At 45.1% G+C, this 18639-nt stretch overlaps 1 protein-coding gene across 3 annotated transcripts in view; it reads left to right on the forward strand.

Annotated features, from left to right (window-relative positions):
- Positions 1-18639, forward strand: part of ATP13A3 (ATPase 13A3) — a 189784-nt gene that overhangs the window by 159584 nt on the left and 11561 nt on the right. For all 3 annotated transcript variants that reach the window (XM_088444754.1, XM_088444753.1, XM_088444755.1), the window contains exons 19-26: positions 3013-3133; positions 4177-4301; positions 4380-4552; positions 7490-7612; positions 7695-7774; positions 8854-8896; positions 10445-10554; positions 18368-18464. In XM_088444754.1, coding sequence (XP_088300880.1) covers positions 3013-3133; positions 4177-4301; positions 4380-4552; positions 7490-7612; positions 7695-7774; positions 8854-8896; positions 10445-10554; positions 18368-18464 — 872 coding nt within the window. The remainder of the gene's footprint in view (positions 1-3012; positions 3134-4176; positions 4302-4379; positions 4553-7489; positions 7613-7694; positions 7775-8853; positions 8897-10444; positions 10555-18367; positions 18465-18639) is intronic.

Raw genomic sequence — 18639 nt, forward strand, 5'->3', positions numbered from 1 at the left:
GTCATCTGCTGTGCCGCACAGCAGATTGGATATGTTTGTGAACTACGTCGTTCACAGACATATCCGCTGAACACACCCTCGGTGATGCTCTATAGATATATCGCCCGTTCAATGGAACGTACGATCTATCTATCAGTGCTAGTATCGAGCTTTATCCGAGAAAGGAGGAGGGGTGATCTGCACAGAACTAATAGAAATGTTCTAATAATTAAACAACCAACATAACCCTATATTCGATACACCCTTGGTCCCTTTCTATATCTCAGTTGGTGGTGCTCCCAGTAGCCTGGTAAAAAATGCTAAATGTTGTAACACAGAAAAAAGGACGACTGTATTTGTTGGAGCACTCTTCAGTTAAATTTTGATTTTGTTATACAAGTTAAAACATAACTTTTATTGTGAATACCTTAAAATAAGTGGCTAAATATATACACTACACATATTGTTCAAAGAAAAAAGAACATTTATACAGACATACATATATGTGTAAATAGGTTTTCGCAGACGCTCATCTGTAAAATGAAGTGGCAAAATATTTTACAAGTTGTTTACTTTTATCTCCTGTTATTTCCCATATTCATCATAAACACAGCAGTATCACTTATTTCATATAGGAGGGTATAATCCTCACACTGCTGGTTTAATATCGTTCTTCAGTAATATACCGGTCAATATCATCGAGGAAATACTGTTAATCAGAAAAGGATGGAGTATCAGAGCTATGAACCTACATCTCACTGCTTCTACATCTTTCCTGTGTGCGGGAGCCACAGTGAGTCATGTGTGTGGCTTTGGAACCCGAAGATGGTGGCCACATTAGTGCAGCTCTACCTTGCAGTTTTTCAAACCTTCCTATCCTGCTGCCCACTTCAAGTTGGAAACCATATAGTATAAGTAGTATATCAGGAGAGAACAGTAGCATATTCGCCTGGGCTACACCATGAGAGAGCAGTAGTATATGCACCTGGTCTACACCAGTAGGGAACATTAGTATATGGTTTACCATGTATAGGGAAATTAGAACATGATACAAACAGAAAATAAAAAGTAATTAAGTTCAATTCAACACACACACTGTTTACCCATGTAAAAGATCAAATGTAAATATTCTTTATTTCTGCAGACACATTGCAAATATCACTGTATTCATTAGAAAATATTGCAGCAGCCATTATTATTACAAATTAAACACTGCTGTGTGCGGCTCCTGCATGGGAGGTTGTCCTATCACATGCACTATGAAGTTTGGGTGTCTGAATTGCGGTACTTGGTAGGAAGCTAGAGTCTCGTAATGTCCACCAAGCCGTGCCCCACTCACCCTCCCTTGTTTCACCACTGGTAGAAAATTCTGCATTGTTCTTAAAACAAATATAATTTACACAGCTTTGCAGTAAATCTGGGTACACAATAGGTAGACGGGTTGGCCAGGCGGCCAACCTGCCGACCTATCTGACGATTGGTAAGTGTATACACGCTTGCATGTCGCCCACCCGATGTGCCATGCTTGACTGCTCAACTGCGCGGACATTTAAATTTGCCCGCCCAGGTGAGCTGTCAGTCACCGCCGGGTCCCTGCAGCATGTGTACGGGCTATCGGCGGGTCGCCTGTACACACCATAAAATATATTGAAGCAATTTAAATAAAACATTTATGTGAGAAGTATGTATATGTACAATGGGCATGTGAGCGGTATGTATGTGTACAATGGGCATGTGAGTGGTATGTATGTGTACAATGGGCATGTGAGCGGTATGTATGTGTACAATGGGCATGCGAGTGGTATGTATGTGTACAATGGGCATGTGAGCGGTATTTGTGTACGATGGGCATGTGAGCAGTATGTATATGTGCAGCATGTATGTTTGCAGTCGGGATTTGTGCAGTATGTATGTGTACAATTGGCATCTGTGCAGTATGTATGTGCAGAGCCTGTGCATGCTCTGGCAGTGAGGGGTTTGTACTGCACCAGAGAGCACTCACCACTGTCAGGGTGTCACAGAGGAAGATATATACTGTAGCACTGATGCAGTCCAGATGGCTTTACTGGCTTCTGCAGGCATCGGAACACGGGGTGATCAGCGCAGGGTCACAGCACGGAGCTGAACATGGTCACACCAGTTCCTGTCAGCAAAACCACGGTGAGTCACAGATTTACAGCCTTGTAACACGCTGTCATTCTCACAGCACCAATGTGTGCAGCTCAGTACCACACTGACTCCCCCACGAAGACTCCAGGGCACACCAGCATCATCTGAATAACTCATCCCCCCTAATGACCTGCATAACGGCCAAACTGTCGTGTGATCAGCAGGTCCGCCATACAGACAGCAAGATGCATCAATATATCTGCAGATATATCTGGCATCGGTTGTGCAGAAGGTCCGAAACGATCTGACTGTGAACGACATCATTCACAGACATATCGTTTGTATACACCTGCCGATCAGTAAACGATCTATTGTCCACTCAATTGCACGGACGATATTTCGACCATTGTGTACCCAGCTTTAGTTAGAAGCTGATTGTTTAGTACTTTCTCTCACAATTTTCTCTCTCTCCAAGCTTTGATAAATACCCCCCTTGACTATAATTGACCATAATTTGGAAAATTATCTGACTGTTCAACTAGAAATGAGAGAAACACTCCAAACTCAAAATGATTCCTGTTTAAACCACAAGGATGTTGGAATACAACCAATTTTCTGAACTGAGATGCATAACAATATCTGTGTAATGTCATAGAAAATGATCATATTATGCAAACAAATGATTGGGTGTGATCAGGTTTATGCAATCAGCCTTGAAGTGGAGACATCCGTTTATCAGACTGTCTCTCTACTCTCAAATGTCTTCTAATCAGGTCTAGCAAAGCATAACATGGAATTGTGTCCATAGTGGCAAACTTTTGATAGGTTTTTAGGGGCAATTGTATTGGTGTTACATTTAATCATATGCTAAAGACAGGATGCTTCAGGGTGGCATACTGTCATTGTTTTATTTCTATTTTGCAGTACCATCTGATTTTGCGACTGTGTTAGAAGACTACACAAAGCAAGGATACCGTGTCATTGCACTTGCGCACAGAAAACTGGAGTCCAAAATTGCATGGCATAAAGTCCAAAATATTAGTAGGTATGAAGTATTTCTGTGTATTCATTTCTCTTTAATATTACAATACTGGATGAACTGAAACAAAGTTTTTAAAGTAGCTGTGAAATGTAGAAAACTGTTCCAGCACTTACAGTATTTTATTTATTTATGAACATATATTTATAAAACACCAGCATGTTGTTGTTACGCTTTACAATTAGGAGTAATGCTGGGTACACGGTAGACCAGTGGTCGGGGAACAGGGGTAAATTACCTCACTTGGGGTAAAACTGAAATTCCTGGGGGTAATGGATGCAGGGTTTAAGAAAACAAGATCGGGTGATAACAGACAGTGAGAGATGTAATAAACCTTTGACTGAGATAAACGTGGGAGAAACTACCAACCAGTCCGCTCTTAACTCTCACTTTACAGGTTGTGTTTGAGAAATGACAGGACCTGGTTGGTTGGTACAGTACTTTAACTCTCTCCAAGGCTTAGTACATCTACCACAGAGTGAGAGGTAAGAGGGCCATACTCGGAAATCTTTTTTGCTAGAATTTGCAGAGCGATGTGACAAAACCGCTTAACGAGCCTTCACTGATTAATTTGATATGCAACACTTGTTTATCTGTATGTGAGTCTGAACCTGTATACAAAGTGCTACGATGCAGCGGCCATGGCTTTTCTTAATGCCACGTTCCGTTGTGCTTCATCTGCGACTATGTACATATTTAAAATGAATTAATGCGCGGTTAATGTCACAGCCCGGTATCTCTCATACATATTGAGTGGTGTTTTGCCAAATCTGCAGTGCGAATAAGATGCAAATTTATTGAAAATTTTGCTACGCTACATCGTTTGGTGCAGCTCACTTGCGTCAGGCATGGCGTTTTCAGGCTCGGTGTATGAGGACACATCTGTAGAAACACAATCATTACTGAGGGTGTTTTCCACTTCAGTGACATGTACAATTTTTTTGACCAGGAACCCATGAATAGTTGTTTTTTTTTTATTTTTATTATTAAGTCTACCATGATTAATTTTATATTTTTGTATTTATTTTATTCTACAAATCTTATTGCAGAGATGTAATTGAAAACAATGTGGCATTCCTGGGGCTTATTATTATGCAAAACAAACTTAAACCAGAAACTCCTGCTGTTCTTGAAGACCTTCGCAAAGCTAAGATCCGCATGGTCATGATCACAGGTGAGCCCAGTCAGTTGGAGGGTGAAGAGGGTTTGCCAGTATTTGTTGGTTTCTCATACATTGTTCTCATGTTTATAGGAGATAACATGTTAACTGCAATTTCTGTTGCCCGAGACTGCGGAATGATTCTACCTCATGATAAGGTTATTGTAGCTGATGCACTACCTCCTAAAGACGGACATACTGCCAAGATTAATTGGCATTATGCAGACACCATGCCAAGAAATAATTTGAATGCTATTAACTCAGAGGTGAGTATTCAGGTAACATTATACAATTAACATTGTATCACTTTTCAGCAAATTTAATTATCAGCATGCAATAAATAAGAGACAGCTGCCATATCGATCTAGTTTGTATATAGAATTATTCACATCTCCTGATTGATTATTTGATGTATTTCAACCATAAGGCAGCAGAAATCTCAGTAAGATTTTCAAATAATTTCCATGTAAGGAAAGAAAAAACAAGCTAGTGTTGCAATCTCCGTTCATTCAAAGATCACATTGAAAATGTAGGTTAAAAGTTTTGTTTTCTTAAAATATGTTTTTGTGTAATATACATTTTTCAAGTGAATTCAGTGAGAAGGTGAATGACTTCCAGATGTGTCCCAATACACCAAGCCTCAGTGTGTCATGCAGTGCGAGTGAGCGGTGCAACCTAGTGACTTTTTTTTTTTAAATAAAAAATGTTGCGTTTTGCACCACAGAAACAGCGAAAAACACCACTCAATCTGTAACAGAGATGCTGGTTTGCATCTTCAACCACACTGAAATAAGTTTTAAGTACATACAAAGTAACAGATGAAGCACAGTGGAACTTGGTATGAAAAAAAGCCGCGACCGCTGCATCATGACACATCGTATACAGATTCAGTCTTCTTAAGCTGTTTTGTTGCATCACATTGCGACTAAGTTACATTTTGGGGCGAAAAAGACGCTTGGCGCAAGCCAAGTTGCCTGGGATTTGGGTGCCGAGAAGGGCTGTTTGGCGCGACTGCAACAATATGGTATGAAGAAGCATCTTGATAAAAATGTCTCTGGAGACAAGTAGGCGCTAAGAGGGCACAATGCAGCACTTAGATGTTACTAAAGGGTTACACCCTTATAACCAACAATAAATACCAACAAACAATATATATATAGAAACACTTGAATGTATTTTGTGATATAATCTAATAATAATAAAAGCAGGTATACTCTCCTTATGGTTAGTTTCAGTAAGGTAGATGTCTTTCCAATCACAAAAGGATTAAGAGATGGGGTTCAAAACACATACATAGTTCAATAAAACACAAAATTGAATGTTTTCACATAAATAAAAGCAACAAGTAATGAACTCTACAGTGCTGTTTTTCTCGATCCGGTAGTTTTTCATTATTATTATTTAATTGGGAGTTGATAAGAAACTTGAAACAGCAGTGCTGGATAAGAGATTCAGTCAGTTTCCATAACCGGAAGTATACGGACATCACTTCCGGTATGGCGCAGCTTTATAGATATTTTTCAGTTCTTAATGATATTGAGTATTTTATATTTATTTGCCTCATTTTTTCACAATGTGTTAGGTACAGATAGTTACTGAGTTTTCAATAGTAGGAAGATTATATTCACCTTTGTTCCCTCCCCCGATCATGTGACTTGTTCTCAATGGAGGTTGAGGGTATAAAAGGAAGGACTTTTTCGTTAACTGTCACACCATCATGAGGAAGAGACCTTCGTCTTGAAACGCGTTGGAAACTGTGTGACAGATCCTATTACCTGGCTGGAGTTGCAGTTATCCAGTGGGTCCAGAGGAAGTGGCTGTACGTTGGGGTATCCGGAAACCTGCTACATTATTATTATTACATGCCTATGAAATCTGCACTTCTGGTAAACCTCCACCTTGTAATTTATTCCTGGAATTATTGTGTGTTCATGTGTGTGATTTATCCCATAGTTTTGGGAGTGTTGCTTTTATTTATGTGGAAACATTAAATTTTATGTTTTCCATATTTATTTTTCCACATATGTTTTGAACACCATCTCTTAATCCTTCTGTGATTGGAAGGACATCTACTCTAGCCATAAGGAGAGTATACCTGCTTTTATTATTATTATTAGATTATATCACAAAGCGCATTCAAGTGTTTCTATATATATTGTATGAAGAAACATCTGTACATTGAACGTAGATGTCCACCCGCGCCACATTTTCAAACATTTGCACTAACATTGGAGTTAGGAAAAGTAACAAGAACAGTCTCCCTGTTAGTCAAGATATATTTTTTTGGCTTGTTACTAATATAATGTAGACTCCTTTTTAATAAGGTTTATTACAGTGTTCCAAGTGAAGATGAACAAAACTCTCGACTAGTAACTGTTAATTTAAAGTGAACTTGTATGTATATACTTATGTATATCCATACTTAGCCCCAGTTCCCAGTCCTCTTCTATCCTGTTTCTGCGGTGCAGGGCGCGCAATGGGAGCAGGGGTGCGGTCCGTGTTTGTTAGGTGTGACACGCACGTGCCACAGCCGTGTTTAGCTCATCAGGAATATGTGCATAATGACCAAATGCGACTAATTATATATCTTTATGTCCTCTTTAAACTTAAAGGTGAAGTGGAAGTTTTCACTACTTGTTGCTCTTAACAATGTACCAGGTCAATTATGTTATTAACTACACGCCCCTGATAAAGATGATTATTCATGTCATAAGCAGTAGCAAATTTAAATGGGATTTGTCTTTGTCCCTCACACCATATGGATATCATACTGCAGTACTGAGTATCATGTCATCTGTCAACATATGTACTGTCAGATGCCATTATTGAAGTATTCAAGACCCAGACATGTAACATTTCCAGGTGTTATGACACCTGTGCACACACTAGATCAGTAGCAGCCAGTGTCATCTCAGACCTACAGGCTGTGCAGAGTGGAAGGTGTAATGATTGCTGATTGGGCCACCAGTTTGCAGCAGCACTGTTCCTTTGCTAGCCACTGCCACCAGTATTACTTAATACTGGAGAATCACAGATGGCCTTATCTGTTATTAAAGTACAATTCCCAGCATATTATTTTTAGCACAGTCTGTGAAAGATTAATTTAAGTAACAGTCCAACAGCAGCCTACATGTTACTTACACTTCTGTTAGCATATTAATGGTGGTTATGATTTTCAAAAGTTATACCACTTGTATCCTCAGGTTATTCCAATGAAATCACTGAATGACAGCTTGGAGGAGAATCAGACAATAGATTACCATTTTGCAATGAATGGAAAATCTTTTGATGTCATTCTGGAACACTTTCAGGACCTGCTTCCAAAGGTAAGGCAGATTTTATGGTCTATGGAGCTAATGGCTATTCTGTCGTGTGCACTGTTCTGTAAATGTTTTTATCTCCTCCTAGTTGGTGGTACATGGTACAGTGTTTGCACGGATGGCACCTGATCAGAAGACTCAACTGGTGGAAGAGTTACAGAATGTAGAGTGAGTTATAGTTTAATACTTGAAGTCTTGTATGCTGCAAAACACAACTTTCATAGGTACATTAGGAGAAAAGAAGTGTGCTCCTAAATGCACCATAACGAAAAACTCTTCTTCTCTCTCTGTGTATCTGTGAAGGTTGCCTTTTATTGCCATCTACTAATTGAGTTTGCAAACTTAATGCAAACATTAAATTTGTTTTGGGTACTTAACAAAACAGAGAAACATCCACACTGTGATTTTTAACCTTTGTTAGCAATTGGACACTTATAAATATCCACACTAAAGGTGCCCACACACTAGGCAATATTTTACACGATCAGCGCGATTCCAACGCATCGGGATGACAGATCGTGTAAAATATGTGTCTACTCACGATTACGATGCCGATGCGCTTACATCGCATCTTCAGATCTTGCCTGCTGCAGGCAAGATCTGAAAATCTCAGTCACGATGCACTGGAATAGTATAGTATGCACGATAGATCGTGAGTCAATTTGGATAGTTTTTAACACCAAATCGTGCCCACGACTGCAGGGGGAGAAATCGGACACGATATTGGATTGTGACCTGAACGCCTAGTGTGTGGGCACCTTAAGACTTGGCTGATGACTAAGAACCTTGCTGGGGTTATGATGAGAGAGCCATTCTCTGTTTCCTGCTAGCAGATCACCGTACGCAACATACAACTGAATCGGTCAACAGTCATCGGTCTATTCTGTATCACTCGGCATCTGTTCAAGCTTTTTTAGAAATAAGTGTGAGACCCTTCAATATATTAACCAGACTACAGGAATTCTAATGTGCTTAGTGTGGTGTTCAGCCAACTGATCACTTCCCCCATGGATTTCACCTACATTCCAAATCCTTTTTCTGTTCTGTGGGCTGTCTGCCAGTACGTACATTTTTTTTCTTTTCTCCATGTTCCATAGCAATATGTTCAGGCAGCACACCTGAAACATGTTATACACTATAATAAGGATATACTGTTATCCAATTTAATATATAGTTGTATTTGCTGTGCCTCATAACACTGTGATTGTAAAATATTTGAGTAACTTACCATATACTCTGTTTAACAGTTACTATGTCGGCATGTGCGGAGATGGGGCAAATGATTGTGGGGTAAGTGGAAAGGTTTTTCTAATCTATTTATTGTATTCTATATTAGAATAATTTCCTTAACTCTCTGATTTATTTACTGTATAATTAATTACCAAAACAGCATTTTAATGTTTTTCATTAAAAAAAAAGTGTTTTGGATCCTTCTTCTGTGAACTAAGGGCCTGATTCAGACCCGCTCGCTAGATGCGATCGCTCGCATCCAGTGTATGCAAATGTTTAAAAGTGACGATATGGGAAGCGATCACTAATAAGCACACCCACTTTGGCTGTGCGAGCGATCGCTCTGTGTATGTAGACACCCATTAGCGTATGTTGAGACACCCACTTGCGCACCTAATCTCCAGGAAGTGTATTAAAACATTGGTACATCGAGCACCATCGGAAGCTAACGCAGCGCTTGTTGCCTTACCCTGCCGCAAGCACTGCAAGGACTTCAGTGTAAAACACAGGAATGTAACATGTACTATGACGCTGCCTGTTAATTATGCACGCCTTAAAAATGCATTGAAACACAGAGGCACGCCTGTGTTCGCACCTCCACACCCCCGTTATTAGTGTCCTGCCCCTGTTACCACCCGCAAACGGCCTCTCCTGTCATTCATTTCACTGGTCTGTCTTTGCTGGGCGAGCGAGCGGCCTGCGATCACACAGAGTAGTTCACGCACACGCAGAACGAAGCATGCACATGCGTGTTCGTAAACCATCGGAACGCTTCCGAGCGCACAGCGCTAGCGAGTGGGTCTGAATCAGGCCCTAAATTCAGCCTGTAATTAATAAATCCCTCAGACCCGAACATTACTGTCTAATAAGAAAGAGTTAAAAGCCCAGAGGTGAAGCCAGGGTACTTAAACATTAATGCCCTGTACTGAGGGAATTGTTACTAATAAGGCTGTTGCCCTCCTAACATGGTAGTGTGTTGTAAAGGCTCCTTGTGCTAGAAAGAAATACACAGGCTCTCAGTTGGAGCAGCTCTATCCTCTGCTTAACAGTGCATCTAATTTTCCTGTTAATGCCATGTGTGGCTCAACAAGAGACCAGCAAGGGGTATTTAGCGCGCCTTTGCTAGAAGGAGAGAGCTAGTCCAATGAGAATAGTAACATACAGGACAACACCTTTTCTGTTGCCTCTACCTTGTTGCAGTCATGTCTGATGGAAGCTGTGCTGAAGCCAGTACCGTCATTACAGTCGTGGCTCTCATGGCGGCAGTCCTCTCTGAGCTGGCTGGCTGCCCAAATGTCCAGGCACTCCTAGTACAATAATGCCTGAAATCAGTCATCTTTAAGCTATAAGCCTATAATAGTTTAATAATAAGCAAAACATTTTATAAATATTAGTTGGACCATGTAAGAATGTGTTACTGTGGGCAGAAATTTTGTATGGTGCATGTTTGCAGTGATCCTATTATAATCACTGCAATGCAAGATGTTAAATATTTAAATAGTTTTTTTGAATAACTGATGTAAATCAGCATCTCATCAAGATCACTTTCTTATAAAGTACGTCTTCCTCTAGCTTTTCTCTTGCCATTGACACTTCATATGTTTACAGGCACTAAAGAGAGCACATGGAGGGATATCACTGTCTGAGTTAGAGGCATCAGTGGCATCACCATTCACCTCTAGGACACCCAGCATTGCATGTGTGCCAAACCTGATCAGGTATAGTCTCTGTCATTACGCTATTACTAAAGTGCAAGCCTGTTTGTTTTTTTCATACTTTTGTGTTAGTTACAAAGAATATACAGAAAAATGTGGAAGCGCAAATAAGCTCTGTGACTATTTAATTTCAATTAATGTGCCCCAACTTATTTAAAACAAATCAATAGGGATTCTAAATTAAAAACAGCCAATATGAAAATATACATTAATTACTATTTCTACTTCAGGGTCCATAGGGTATCCACAGGATACCTTGGGGTATAGGTGTGACGTCAGTCGCAGGGCACCAAAGAGTTAAGCTTTCAGCCTCCCAGGATGCACTAGGTCCCCCTCCTATACCCCGCCCCCGGGCCAAGGCACCTCAGTTTAGTTTGGTGCCCGGCCGGCGTCGGGTGCACCTGTCGGAGTGGGGGCTAGAAGAGCCCCTGAAGCTTTCTTCAGTGCAGCTGTGGCTGCACATCTGGATGTACAGCATGGACAGTCAGTCCTGACGTCCATGCTGTCTTCCCTACACCCCCGCCGGTACCAGAACGCCGGTACCGATCCGGGGATGCTGGTGAGCATCTGGGGTCACAGCTAGCGGTGACCCCAGATGTTCCGGACCATGGCCGGATCCAAGGGGGACAAAGGTAAGCAGCGGGGTCCCGCGGTGGGTCCCCGCTGGTCACATGGTCCTAAGTCCCCAGGCAGGGGGCTCCCTGGGGACTGGCTGCAGCGTGGAGCCAGGTACTGAACCTGCGCTTTCCACTACCCCCTGGGACAGCGGACCGCAGCAGAGCGGTAGCGCTGCGGCATCCCAGGGGTTAAATGCATGCCAGGGGAGCGCGCCTTCCCTGTCTCACAGCCGGCGCCTCCCCCGCTGCACACAGCCCTCTCTGCACTGTGCTGACTGGCCCTGTGTCAGCGCTCCTCCCCCAGGCCAGCTTCTCTCTGCTCCTCGGCGGCCATCTTCTCTGCAACGCATGGTGAACGCTGCTGGAAGTCTGGAAGGAAGCATCGTGGTCTGGGTCCCCCCGCATACCTCTCCTCCGCTGTGGCTCAGGTCTGTGTATGCAGCGCTGTGTCCTACCAGGCCCTGTGTCTGTGTAGTTGAGTGATCAGCGCTGTTAGTGCAGGAATTGTTATTTCTCTGCATTGTATGTGACTGTGCTAGCGCTGCCTGTAACTTTTCTTCTCTAAACTGTCAGCTTTATTACTGTCCCTGTTCTTTCTGCTAAAGCCCTTGCGGTGTGGTGCTGCAGGGTGGTCTCTCGCCTATTTAATACTTAATTGGTGAGAGAGGTCACATACGTGGTGCCATCATGTCTGAAAGTGATTTTCCCCTCCGGCTACAGTGTACCACGTGCAAAGTACCGTTAGCGGAGGGGGAGGGTATTACGGTTACAGCACCGGTACAGGAGCCGCCCTGGGCTTGTTTCGCTCAGGCGTTAACAGCTTTAGTGGGCCAGTTAGCTCCGCAGCCCGCGTTTACTCCGATGGGTTTGTCCCAGCAGTCTGTGGTGTCGTCACCCATGCAGGGGTTCCCACGACAATTGGTGGTACCCCACAGTCTCCCTATTTCCCCGCTCCCGGGTTCTCAGGAGCCAGTGTGGGTTAACTCCCTGACGAGTTCTGTACAGCACTTATCGGATGTGTTGCAAGGGGAGTCTGTGATGCGGCCTCATAAAAGGCCGGTGGCGTCTCTGTCCGCTCCTTATGAGGATGACGAAGGGACGTCTGATGATGGGGAGATTCTGGATCCTTACGATCAGGAACCTCTCCATACTAAGGACGCTGATGCTAAGTCCAAAGTATATATTCCTGGACTTATTCGGGCGGTCCGCACAGCCTTGGTGATTGAGGACGAAGTTCCCCCAGCGGCTAAATCTAAGTATGCCTTTTTCAAAGATGTGAAGGGCGATGCCACAGTCTTTCCTCTTTCGGGTCAGTTGGTGGACCATTTAGAGGAGGCGTGGAAACAACCTGGCAAAAGATACCAGCCGCAGAGACGCCTGGCGGTGGCTTATCCGTTCGCGGATAATTATTTTGCTAAGTGGGAATCCCCTCCACAGGTGGATTCTCACGTGACCAGTCTTGTCCGTAGTGCCACATTGCCGATGCCATCCATGTCCTCCCTTAAGGATGCTACGGACCGCAAGGTAGAAATCTGCCTGAAGTCCGCTTATTCCCTTGCAGGGGGGGCAGCACGGCCGGCTATGGCCATTTGCTGGGTTGCCAGAGCGATGGAGCGCTGGGCGGATTCATTAGAGGCTTCTTTTGAATCCGACTGTCCGGCCGAACAGGCGGAGTTGATTGGCAATCTCCGTGATTCGGCCACCTACATCAACGAGGCGGCTCTAGACATTAGTACTCTGGTGTCTAGAATTTCTTCAGCAGCGGTAGCTGCTCGTCGCACCTTGTGGCTGCGATCCTGGAAGGCGGACGCAGATTCCAAGAAAGGTCTGGAAGCGTTGCCGTTTACCGGAGAAGTTCTCTTCGGTCCGGATCTGGATAAGATTGTGGCCACGCTGGCGGCAGCCAAATCTGCTTGTCTTCCGTCGGCCGCTGCTCCTTCTGGTTCTGGACCATCGTCCTTTCGGTCATCTAGGGCCCAGGGCAGGCCCAAACCACAGTCGTTTCCTCGACAGGCTGGCCCTAAGAAATCGGTCAAGCCCCGGAAACAGGCATGGAGTACCAGACGTCCGGCCCCCAAGCCAGATGACAAGCCTGCGGCCTGACGGTCCGGGTCTCCCCTTGGGGGATCCCAGGGTGGGAGGCCGCCTGCTGCAGTTCTCCCGGTGTTGGTCGTTCACTACGACAGACACTTGGGTTCTGGAGGTGGTCTCCCACGGGTACGCCCTCTCCTTCCGGCACAGACCCCCGGCTCGATTCTTCACCACGGGTCTACCATCAGATCGGAACAAGGCTACGGAGCTGCGGAAGGTATTGCACACTATGCTCCAGGCTGGAGTTATAGTGTCTGTTCCATTCTCCCAGAGGGGCCAGGGTTTCTATTCAAATCTATTTTTGGTACAGAAACCCAATGGGTCATATCGTCCAATTCTCAACCTCAAAGCACTCAACAAGTCTTTGCGGGTCCCGAAGTTTCGGATGGAGACCCTACGGTCCATCATTCTGGCGCTGGAACCTGGGGACTACATGGTGTCATTGGACATACAGGACGCTTACCTGCATGTCCCTATTCTTTTGCGCCATCAAGAGTTCCTTCGGTTTGCAATCCGCAGCAACCACTTCCAGTTTCGGGCGTTACCTTTTGGCCTGGCGACAGCACCACGTGTTTTCACCAAGGTGATGGCGGTCATGGCGGCTTCTCTGCGGCTGCAGGGAGTCCGCATGTTGCCGTACTTGGACGACCTGTTATTGGTGGCAGGATCTCCAGAGCTCCTGTTACACCACTTGGACCTGACCATTGCACTGCTGCAACGGCACGGCTGGCTAATCAACTGGCAGAAGTCCACTCTAATCCCGTCTCGGAGGATTCTGCATCTTGGAGCCTTATTGGACTCGGGACAGCAAAGGATCTTCGTGACGGAGGACAAGATCTCTGCTTTACAGTCAAGGGTGCGCAGTTGTCTGCACAGCCGCCGGGTGTCCTTACACTCGGCGATGAGGTTACTGGGCTCCATGGTGTCGGTGTTCGACATGGTGGAATACGCCCAGTTTCACTCCAGACCTCTGCAGCACCTGTCCAAGTGGAACGGGCTGCCTCAGTCTCTGAAGTTCCAGACGATTGTGCTCACCCCGGAGGTTCGCCTGTCCCTTGCGTGGTGGTTAAAGACGACCCACCTCAACAAGGGACGTCCGTTCTGGGTTCCAAATTGGGTCCTGTTGACAACGGACGCCAGTCTTCGGGGCTGGGGAGCAGTTTCGGGTCCACACTTGTTCCAGGGCAGGTGGACGCCGACAGAAGCGGAGCTTCCAATAAATATCTTGGAACTCCGTGCGGTCTTCAATGCTCTCCTGCAGGCACAGCGGTTTCTCCAGGGTCACCCGGTGCAGGTCCAGTCGGACAACGCTACCACCGTGGCCTACATAAACAGGCAAGGAGGAACTCGCAGTCGGGCGGCTCTCGTAGAGGTCTCTCGGATCCTGGTTTGGGCGGAGCGCAATCTTCCGGCCATATCAGCGGTCTTCATCCCGGGAGTGCTAAATTGGGAGGCGGACTTTCTAAGTCGCCAGGACGTTCATCCAGGGGAATGGTCCCTGCACCCGGACGTTTTTCAACTACTGGTGGACAGATGGGGTCTTCCAGAAATCGACCTCATGGCGTCCCGGCACAACAACAAGTTGCCGGTGTACAGGTCTCGCACAAGAGACGAAGGGGCGTCTCTGGTGGATGCTCTGTCCGTCCGGTGGACGTTCCGGTTCGCATACCTGTTCCCTCCGGTCTCCCTTCTTCCACGCGTAATCCGGAAATTCAAACAGGAAGGAGGGACGCTCCTGTTGATAGCTCCCGCGTGGCCCAGACGGCACTGGTTCTCAGACCTTCAGGGTCTGTCCGTGGACAGTCCTCTGCGGTTGCCGCTACGACCGGACCTTCTGTCTCAGGGTCCTTGTCTTCACCCGGACCTTACTCGGCTGTCTTTGACGGCGTGGCTGTTGAGACGGCCATGCTGAGGTCCCGGGGGTTTTCCAGCTCTGTGGTGCGTACCATGTTACGAGCTCGGAAACCGTCTTCCGCGAGGATATACCATCGCGTGTGGCATACGTTCTTCCACTGGTGTCGACCGAGAGGTTATGCACCGCGGGAGTTTCGTCTGTCTCGGATTCTCGCCTTCCTGCAAGCGGGACTAGATCATGGGCTTCGCCTTGCTTCTTTGAAGGTACAGGTTTCGGCCCTATCTGTCTGGTTTCACCGTAGGATTGCTACAATCCCGGATGTGCGCACCTTTATGCAAGGTGTTCTCCGTATCTCCGTATTCAGCCGCCCTTTGTTCCACCTGTGGCGCCTTGGGATTTGTCTGTGGTCCTGAGGGCTCTCCAGGGGCCGCCGTTTGAACCACTGGGCTCAGTGGATATTAAATGGCTAACAGCTAAGACTGTTTTCCTTCTGGCCATTGCTTCGGCCAGACGTGTTTCTGAGTTAGGGGCTCTTTCTTGTAGACCCCCTTTCTTGGTTTTTCATGGGAACAGGGCAGTGCTCCGCACTCGGCCCGAGTTTCTTCCCAAAGTTGTTTCCCAGTTTCATGTTAACGAGGAAATAGTTGTTCCGGCCTTTAACTCACCGGGTCTTTCCGTGGGTGAGGCCTCTTTGGATGTTGTGCGGGCCTTAAGGACTTATGTTGACCGCACTTCTTCGTTTAGGAAGTTGGACGCTTTGTTTGTCCTCTATGGCTTCCGTAAAAAGGGTTGGCCTGCTTCAAAGCAAACTTTGGCAGCCTGGATCCGTATGGCTATTTCTGAAGCTTATCTTCATGAAGGCCTACCGGTCCCTCCTTCTCTGAAGGCTAATTCCACTAGGTCTGTGGGTCCTTCGTGGGCAGCTCGACGTGGTGCCTCGGCAGTTCAGATCTGCAAGGCTGCTACGTGGTCTTCTGTCCATACCTTCGTGAGGTATTACAGGTTTGACACCTTCGCCTCTCAGGATGCTTCCTTCGGGCGGCGGATTCTCCTTTCTGCACAGGAGCGTCCCCACCCTTAAAGGATACTGCTTTGGGACATCCCCAAGGTATCCTGTGGATACCCTATGGACCCTGAAGTAGAAAATATGAGATATGGTAAGAACTTACCCTTGTTATCTCTATTTCTACGAAGTCCATAGGGTTCCACAGGACTCCCGCCCTGTCGCACCTGTGCTGCAGATGGGCTTTGCTCTGGTCACCGGTTTTCCGTCTCCCTCTGGTGAGAATGTGATTCTTGTATGTGTCCAGATCTTTGTTCTCTCTCTTCCTTCTCCTCCTCCTGCCTATGTCTTGGTAACTAACTGAGGTGCCTTGGCCCGGGGGCGGGGTATAGGAGGGGGACCTAGTGCATCCTGGGAGGCTGAAAGCTTAACTCTTTGGTGCCCTGCGACTGACGTCACACCTATACCCCAAGGTATCCTGTGGAACCCTATGGACTTCGTAGAAATAGAGATAACAAGGGTAAGTTCTTACCATATCTCATATTATTTATTAGAATTTAATGCATAAGATGCAGTAATGAATAGAATAAAAAATAACAACACTGCCCTGAGGCCACTAAACGGTCAAAACATATGGAAAAAGATATAAAAAAATTAGCATAAAAATAAGAATGTTTAAGATGTGATCCTGTAAAAAATTAGTTCAAAGGAAAAAATTATTTTCAGACTAGTGCATGTTTTCCAGATGTCTCTTGTTGAGAACTCCAGTATTTTGCGTCAAAATAAGTTTGTATATATAGTTTAGTCAATAAAAGACAGATCGTCTATCATCAATAATATTTAACAGTTCCTGGATTTAAATCCAAACATTGCCCCTGTAATATAAGGGGTTTGATTTGAAACATAAACCGATACTGCACTTGCAGCGTACAGACCTGGGTGGTATCACAAACCACGAGGATGATAGGCGTGAGTAGTTTAGCCGGCTGTTGTCCAGGCAGTTTGTAAGGATTTAGTAAGTCCTCTTTGATGTGAAGGATGATCTGGATGGAGTTGGCGGCCTATCACCCCTGAGTCTCCATCCTTCAGGGCAGAGAGTACATGTTCTTGTAGCTCTTAATATATAGCTCGTTTTGGCATTCCAGCTGGATGTTCCGTAGAGACGGTAAGGCTTGCTTTACACTAACAAGTAGTAGTGCCGCTATATATAGGACCGTGGTTCAGGAGATAGTAATTGTGATTCTCTCTCCCTCTCCTGAACCACGGTCCTATATAGCAGTCAGGATGTCGGCCGTCAAAACACTGACAGCGGCAACCTGAAGCTCAGAATCCCGACAGGGGCTCCGTAAGTATACTAACCCTCCCCCTTCACCCCCTAACCCTCCACGCACCCTGTTAGTGCCTAAACCTAACCCTCGCCCTTAGTGCCTAACCCCCCCCTGTCCGCAGCCTAACTTTCACACCCCCCACCCACCACCACAGCCTAACCCTCCACAAGGTTTACCTGGCCCACTATACTAATGGTTGGGATGTCAGCTGTCGGGATTCTGGCGTCGGCATCTCAACCGATGTCTGTATTCCGTTGCCGGTGTTTTTAGCCGTGGGTCGTGAACCTGGGGCTGGGATTTCGACAGCCGGCATCCTGTGCACCGGCCAATTCACTACATTCCCTTTGGAACTGCTACCTGTGGGTAGCTGCAAATGTCTGCCTGCCTTTACCAGCAACAGTAAGACAACCCAGTAACCACAATCCGTGGAAATACTGTTGCAGATACATTACCAATAGATAGCTGCTTGACTGTAAAAGAAATAGCGGTGAAATTGTTTGTACAGACCTAAAACTAATCAACAGTTATAACCTTTTTAGATAACACCTGCTATAATGTAAATTTGTTTCATTATTAGACCTAGATTTTTTTTTTGGCTGAATCTTTTGTCTTTTTCTGAGCAGACATCATTTTAATTTAAAAAACTGTTGATTTAGTGTTTTTATATACAACTATTAAAAAGACCATCAAAGATGTCTTCCTTCGGTCATTAAATACTCTGTAATTAGCCCATGAATCTCCTAATATTATTAAACATTTAACTTAAAATCAGGAAATGATTACATGGCATATTTTGCACTTACATGGTTAATTGTGCGTACTTGTACAGCAGTGTGTATTCTGTATAAAACAAATAGTATGTTTCTCATGTCTAGAGCCGTGCAGAATTATCCTTGATGTGATGCATCTTCTCTTGTTGTAGGGAAGGGCGTGCAGCATTGATCACATCCTTCTGTGTGTTTAAGTTCATGGCTCTGTACAGTATTATCCAGTACTTTACTGTTACTCTGCTGTATTCTGTGAGTATTTCCTTTAGTTCAGTTACATTTTATACAGACGTATACTTTATGACCATTCTTATACTGACACATCCTTTGGCACTGAGCTGCTTTACCACGATCACGTGTCATTCCCACTGAAGCATTTTTATGCAGTGACCAGTTTTACTTCAATGTATTAGCTTTGTCTGTACTA

The sequence above is a fragment of the Taudactylus pleione genome, unplaced genomic scaffold (assembly GCF_031769625.1).
Source record: "Taudactylus pleione unplaced genomic scaffold, aTauple2 ptg000372l, whole genome shotgun sequence".
NCBI classification, from domain to species: Eukaryota; Metazoa; Chordata; class Amphibia; order Anura; family Myobatrachidae; genus Taudactylus; species Taudactylus pleione.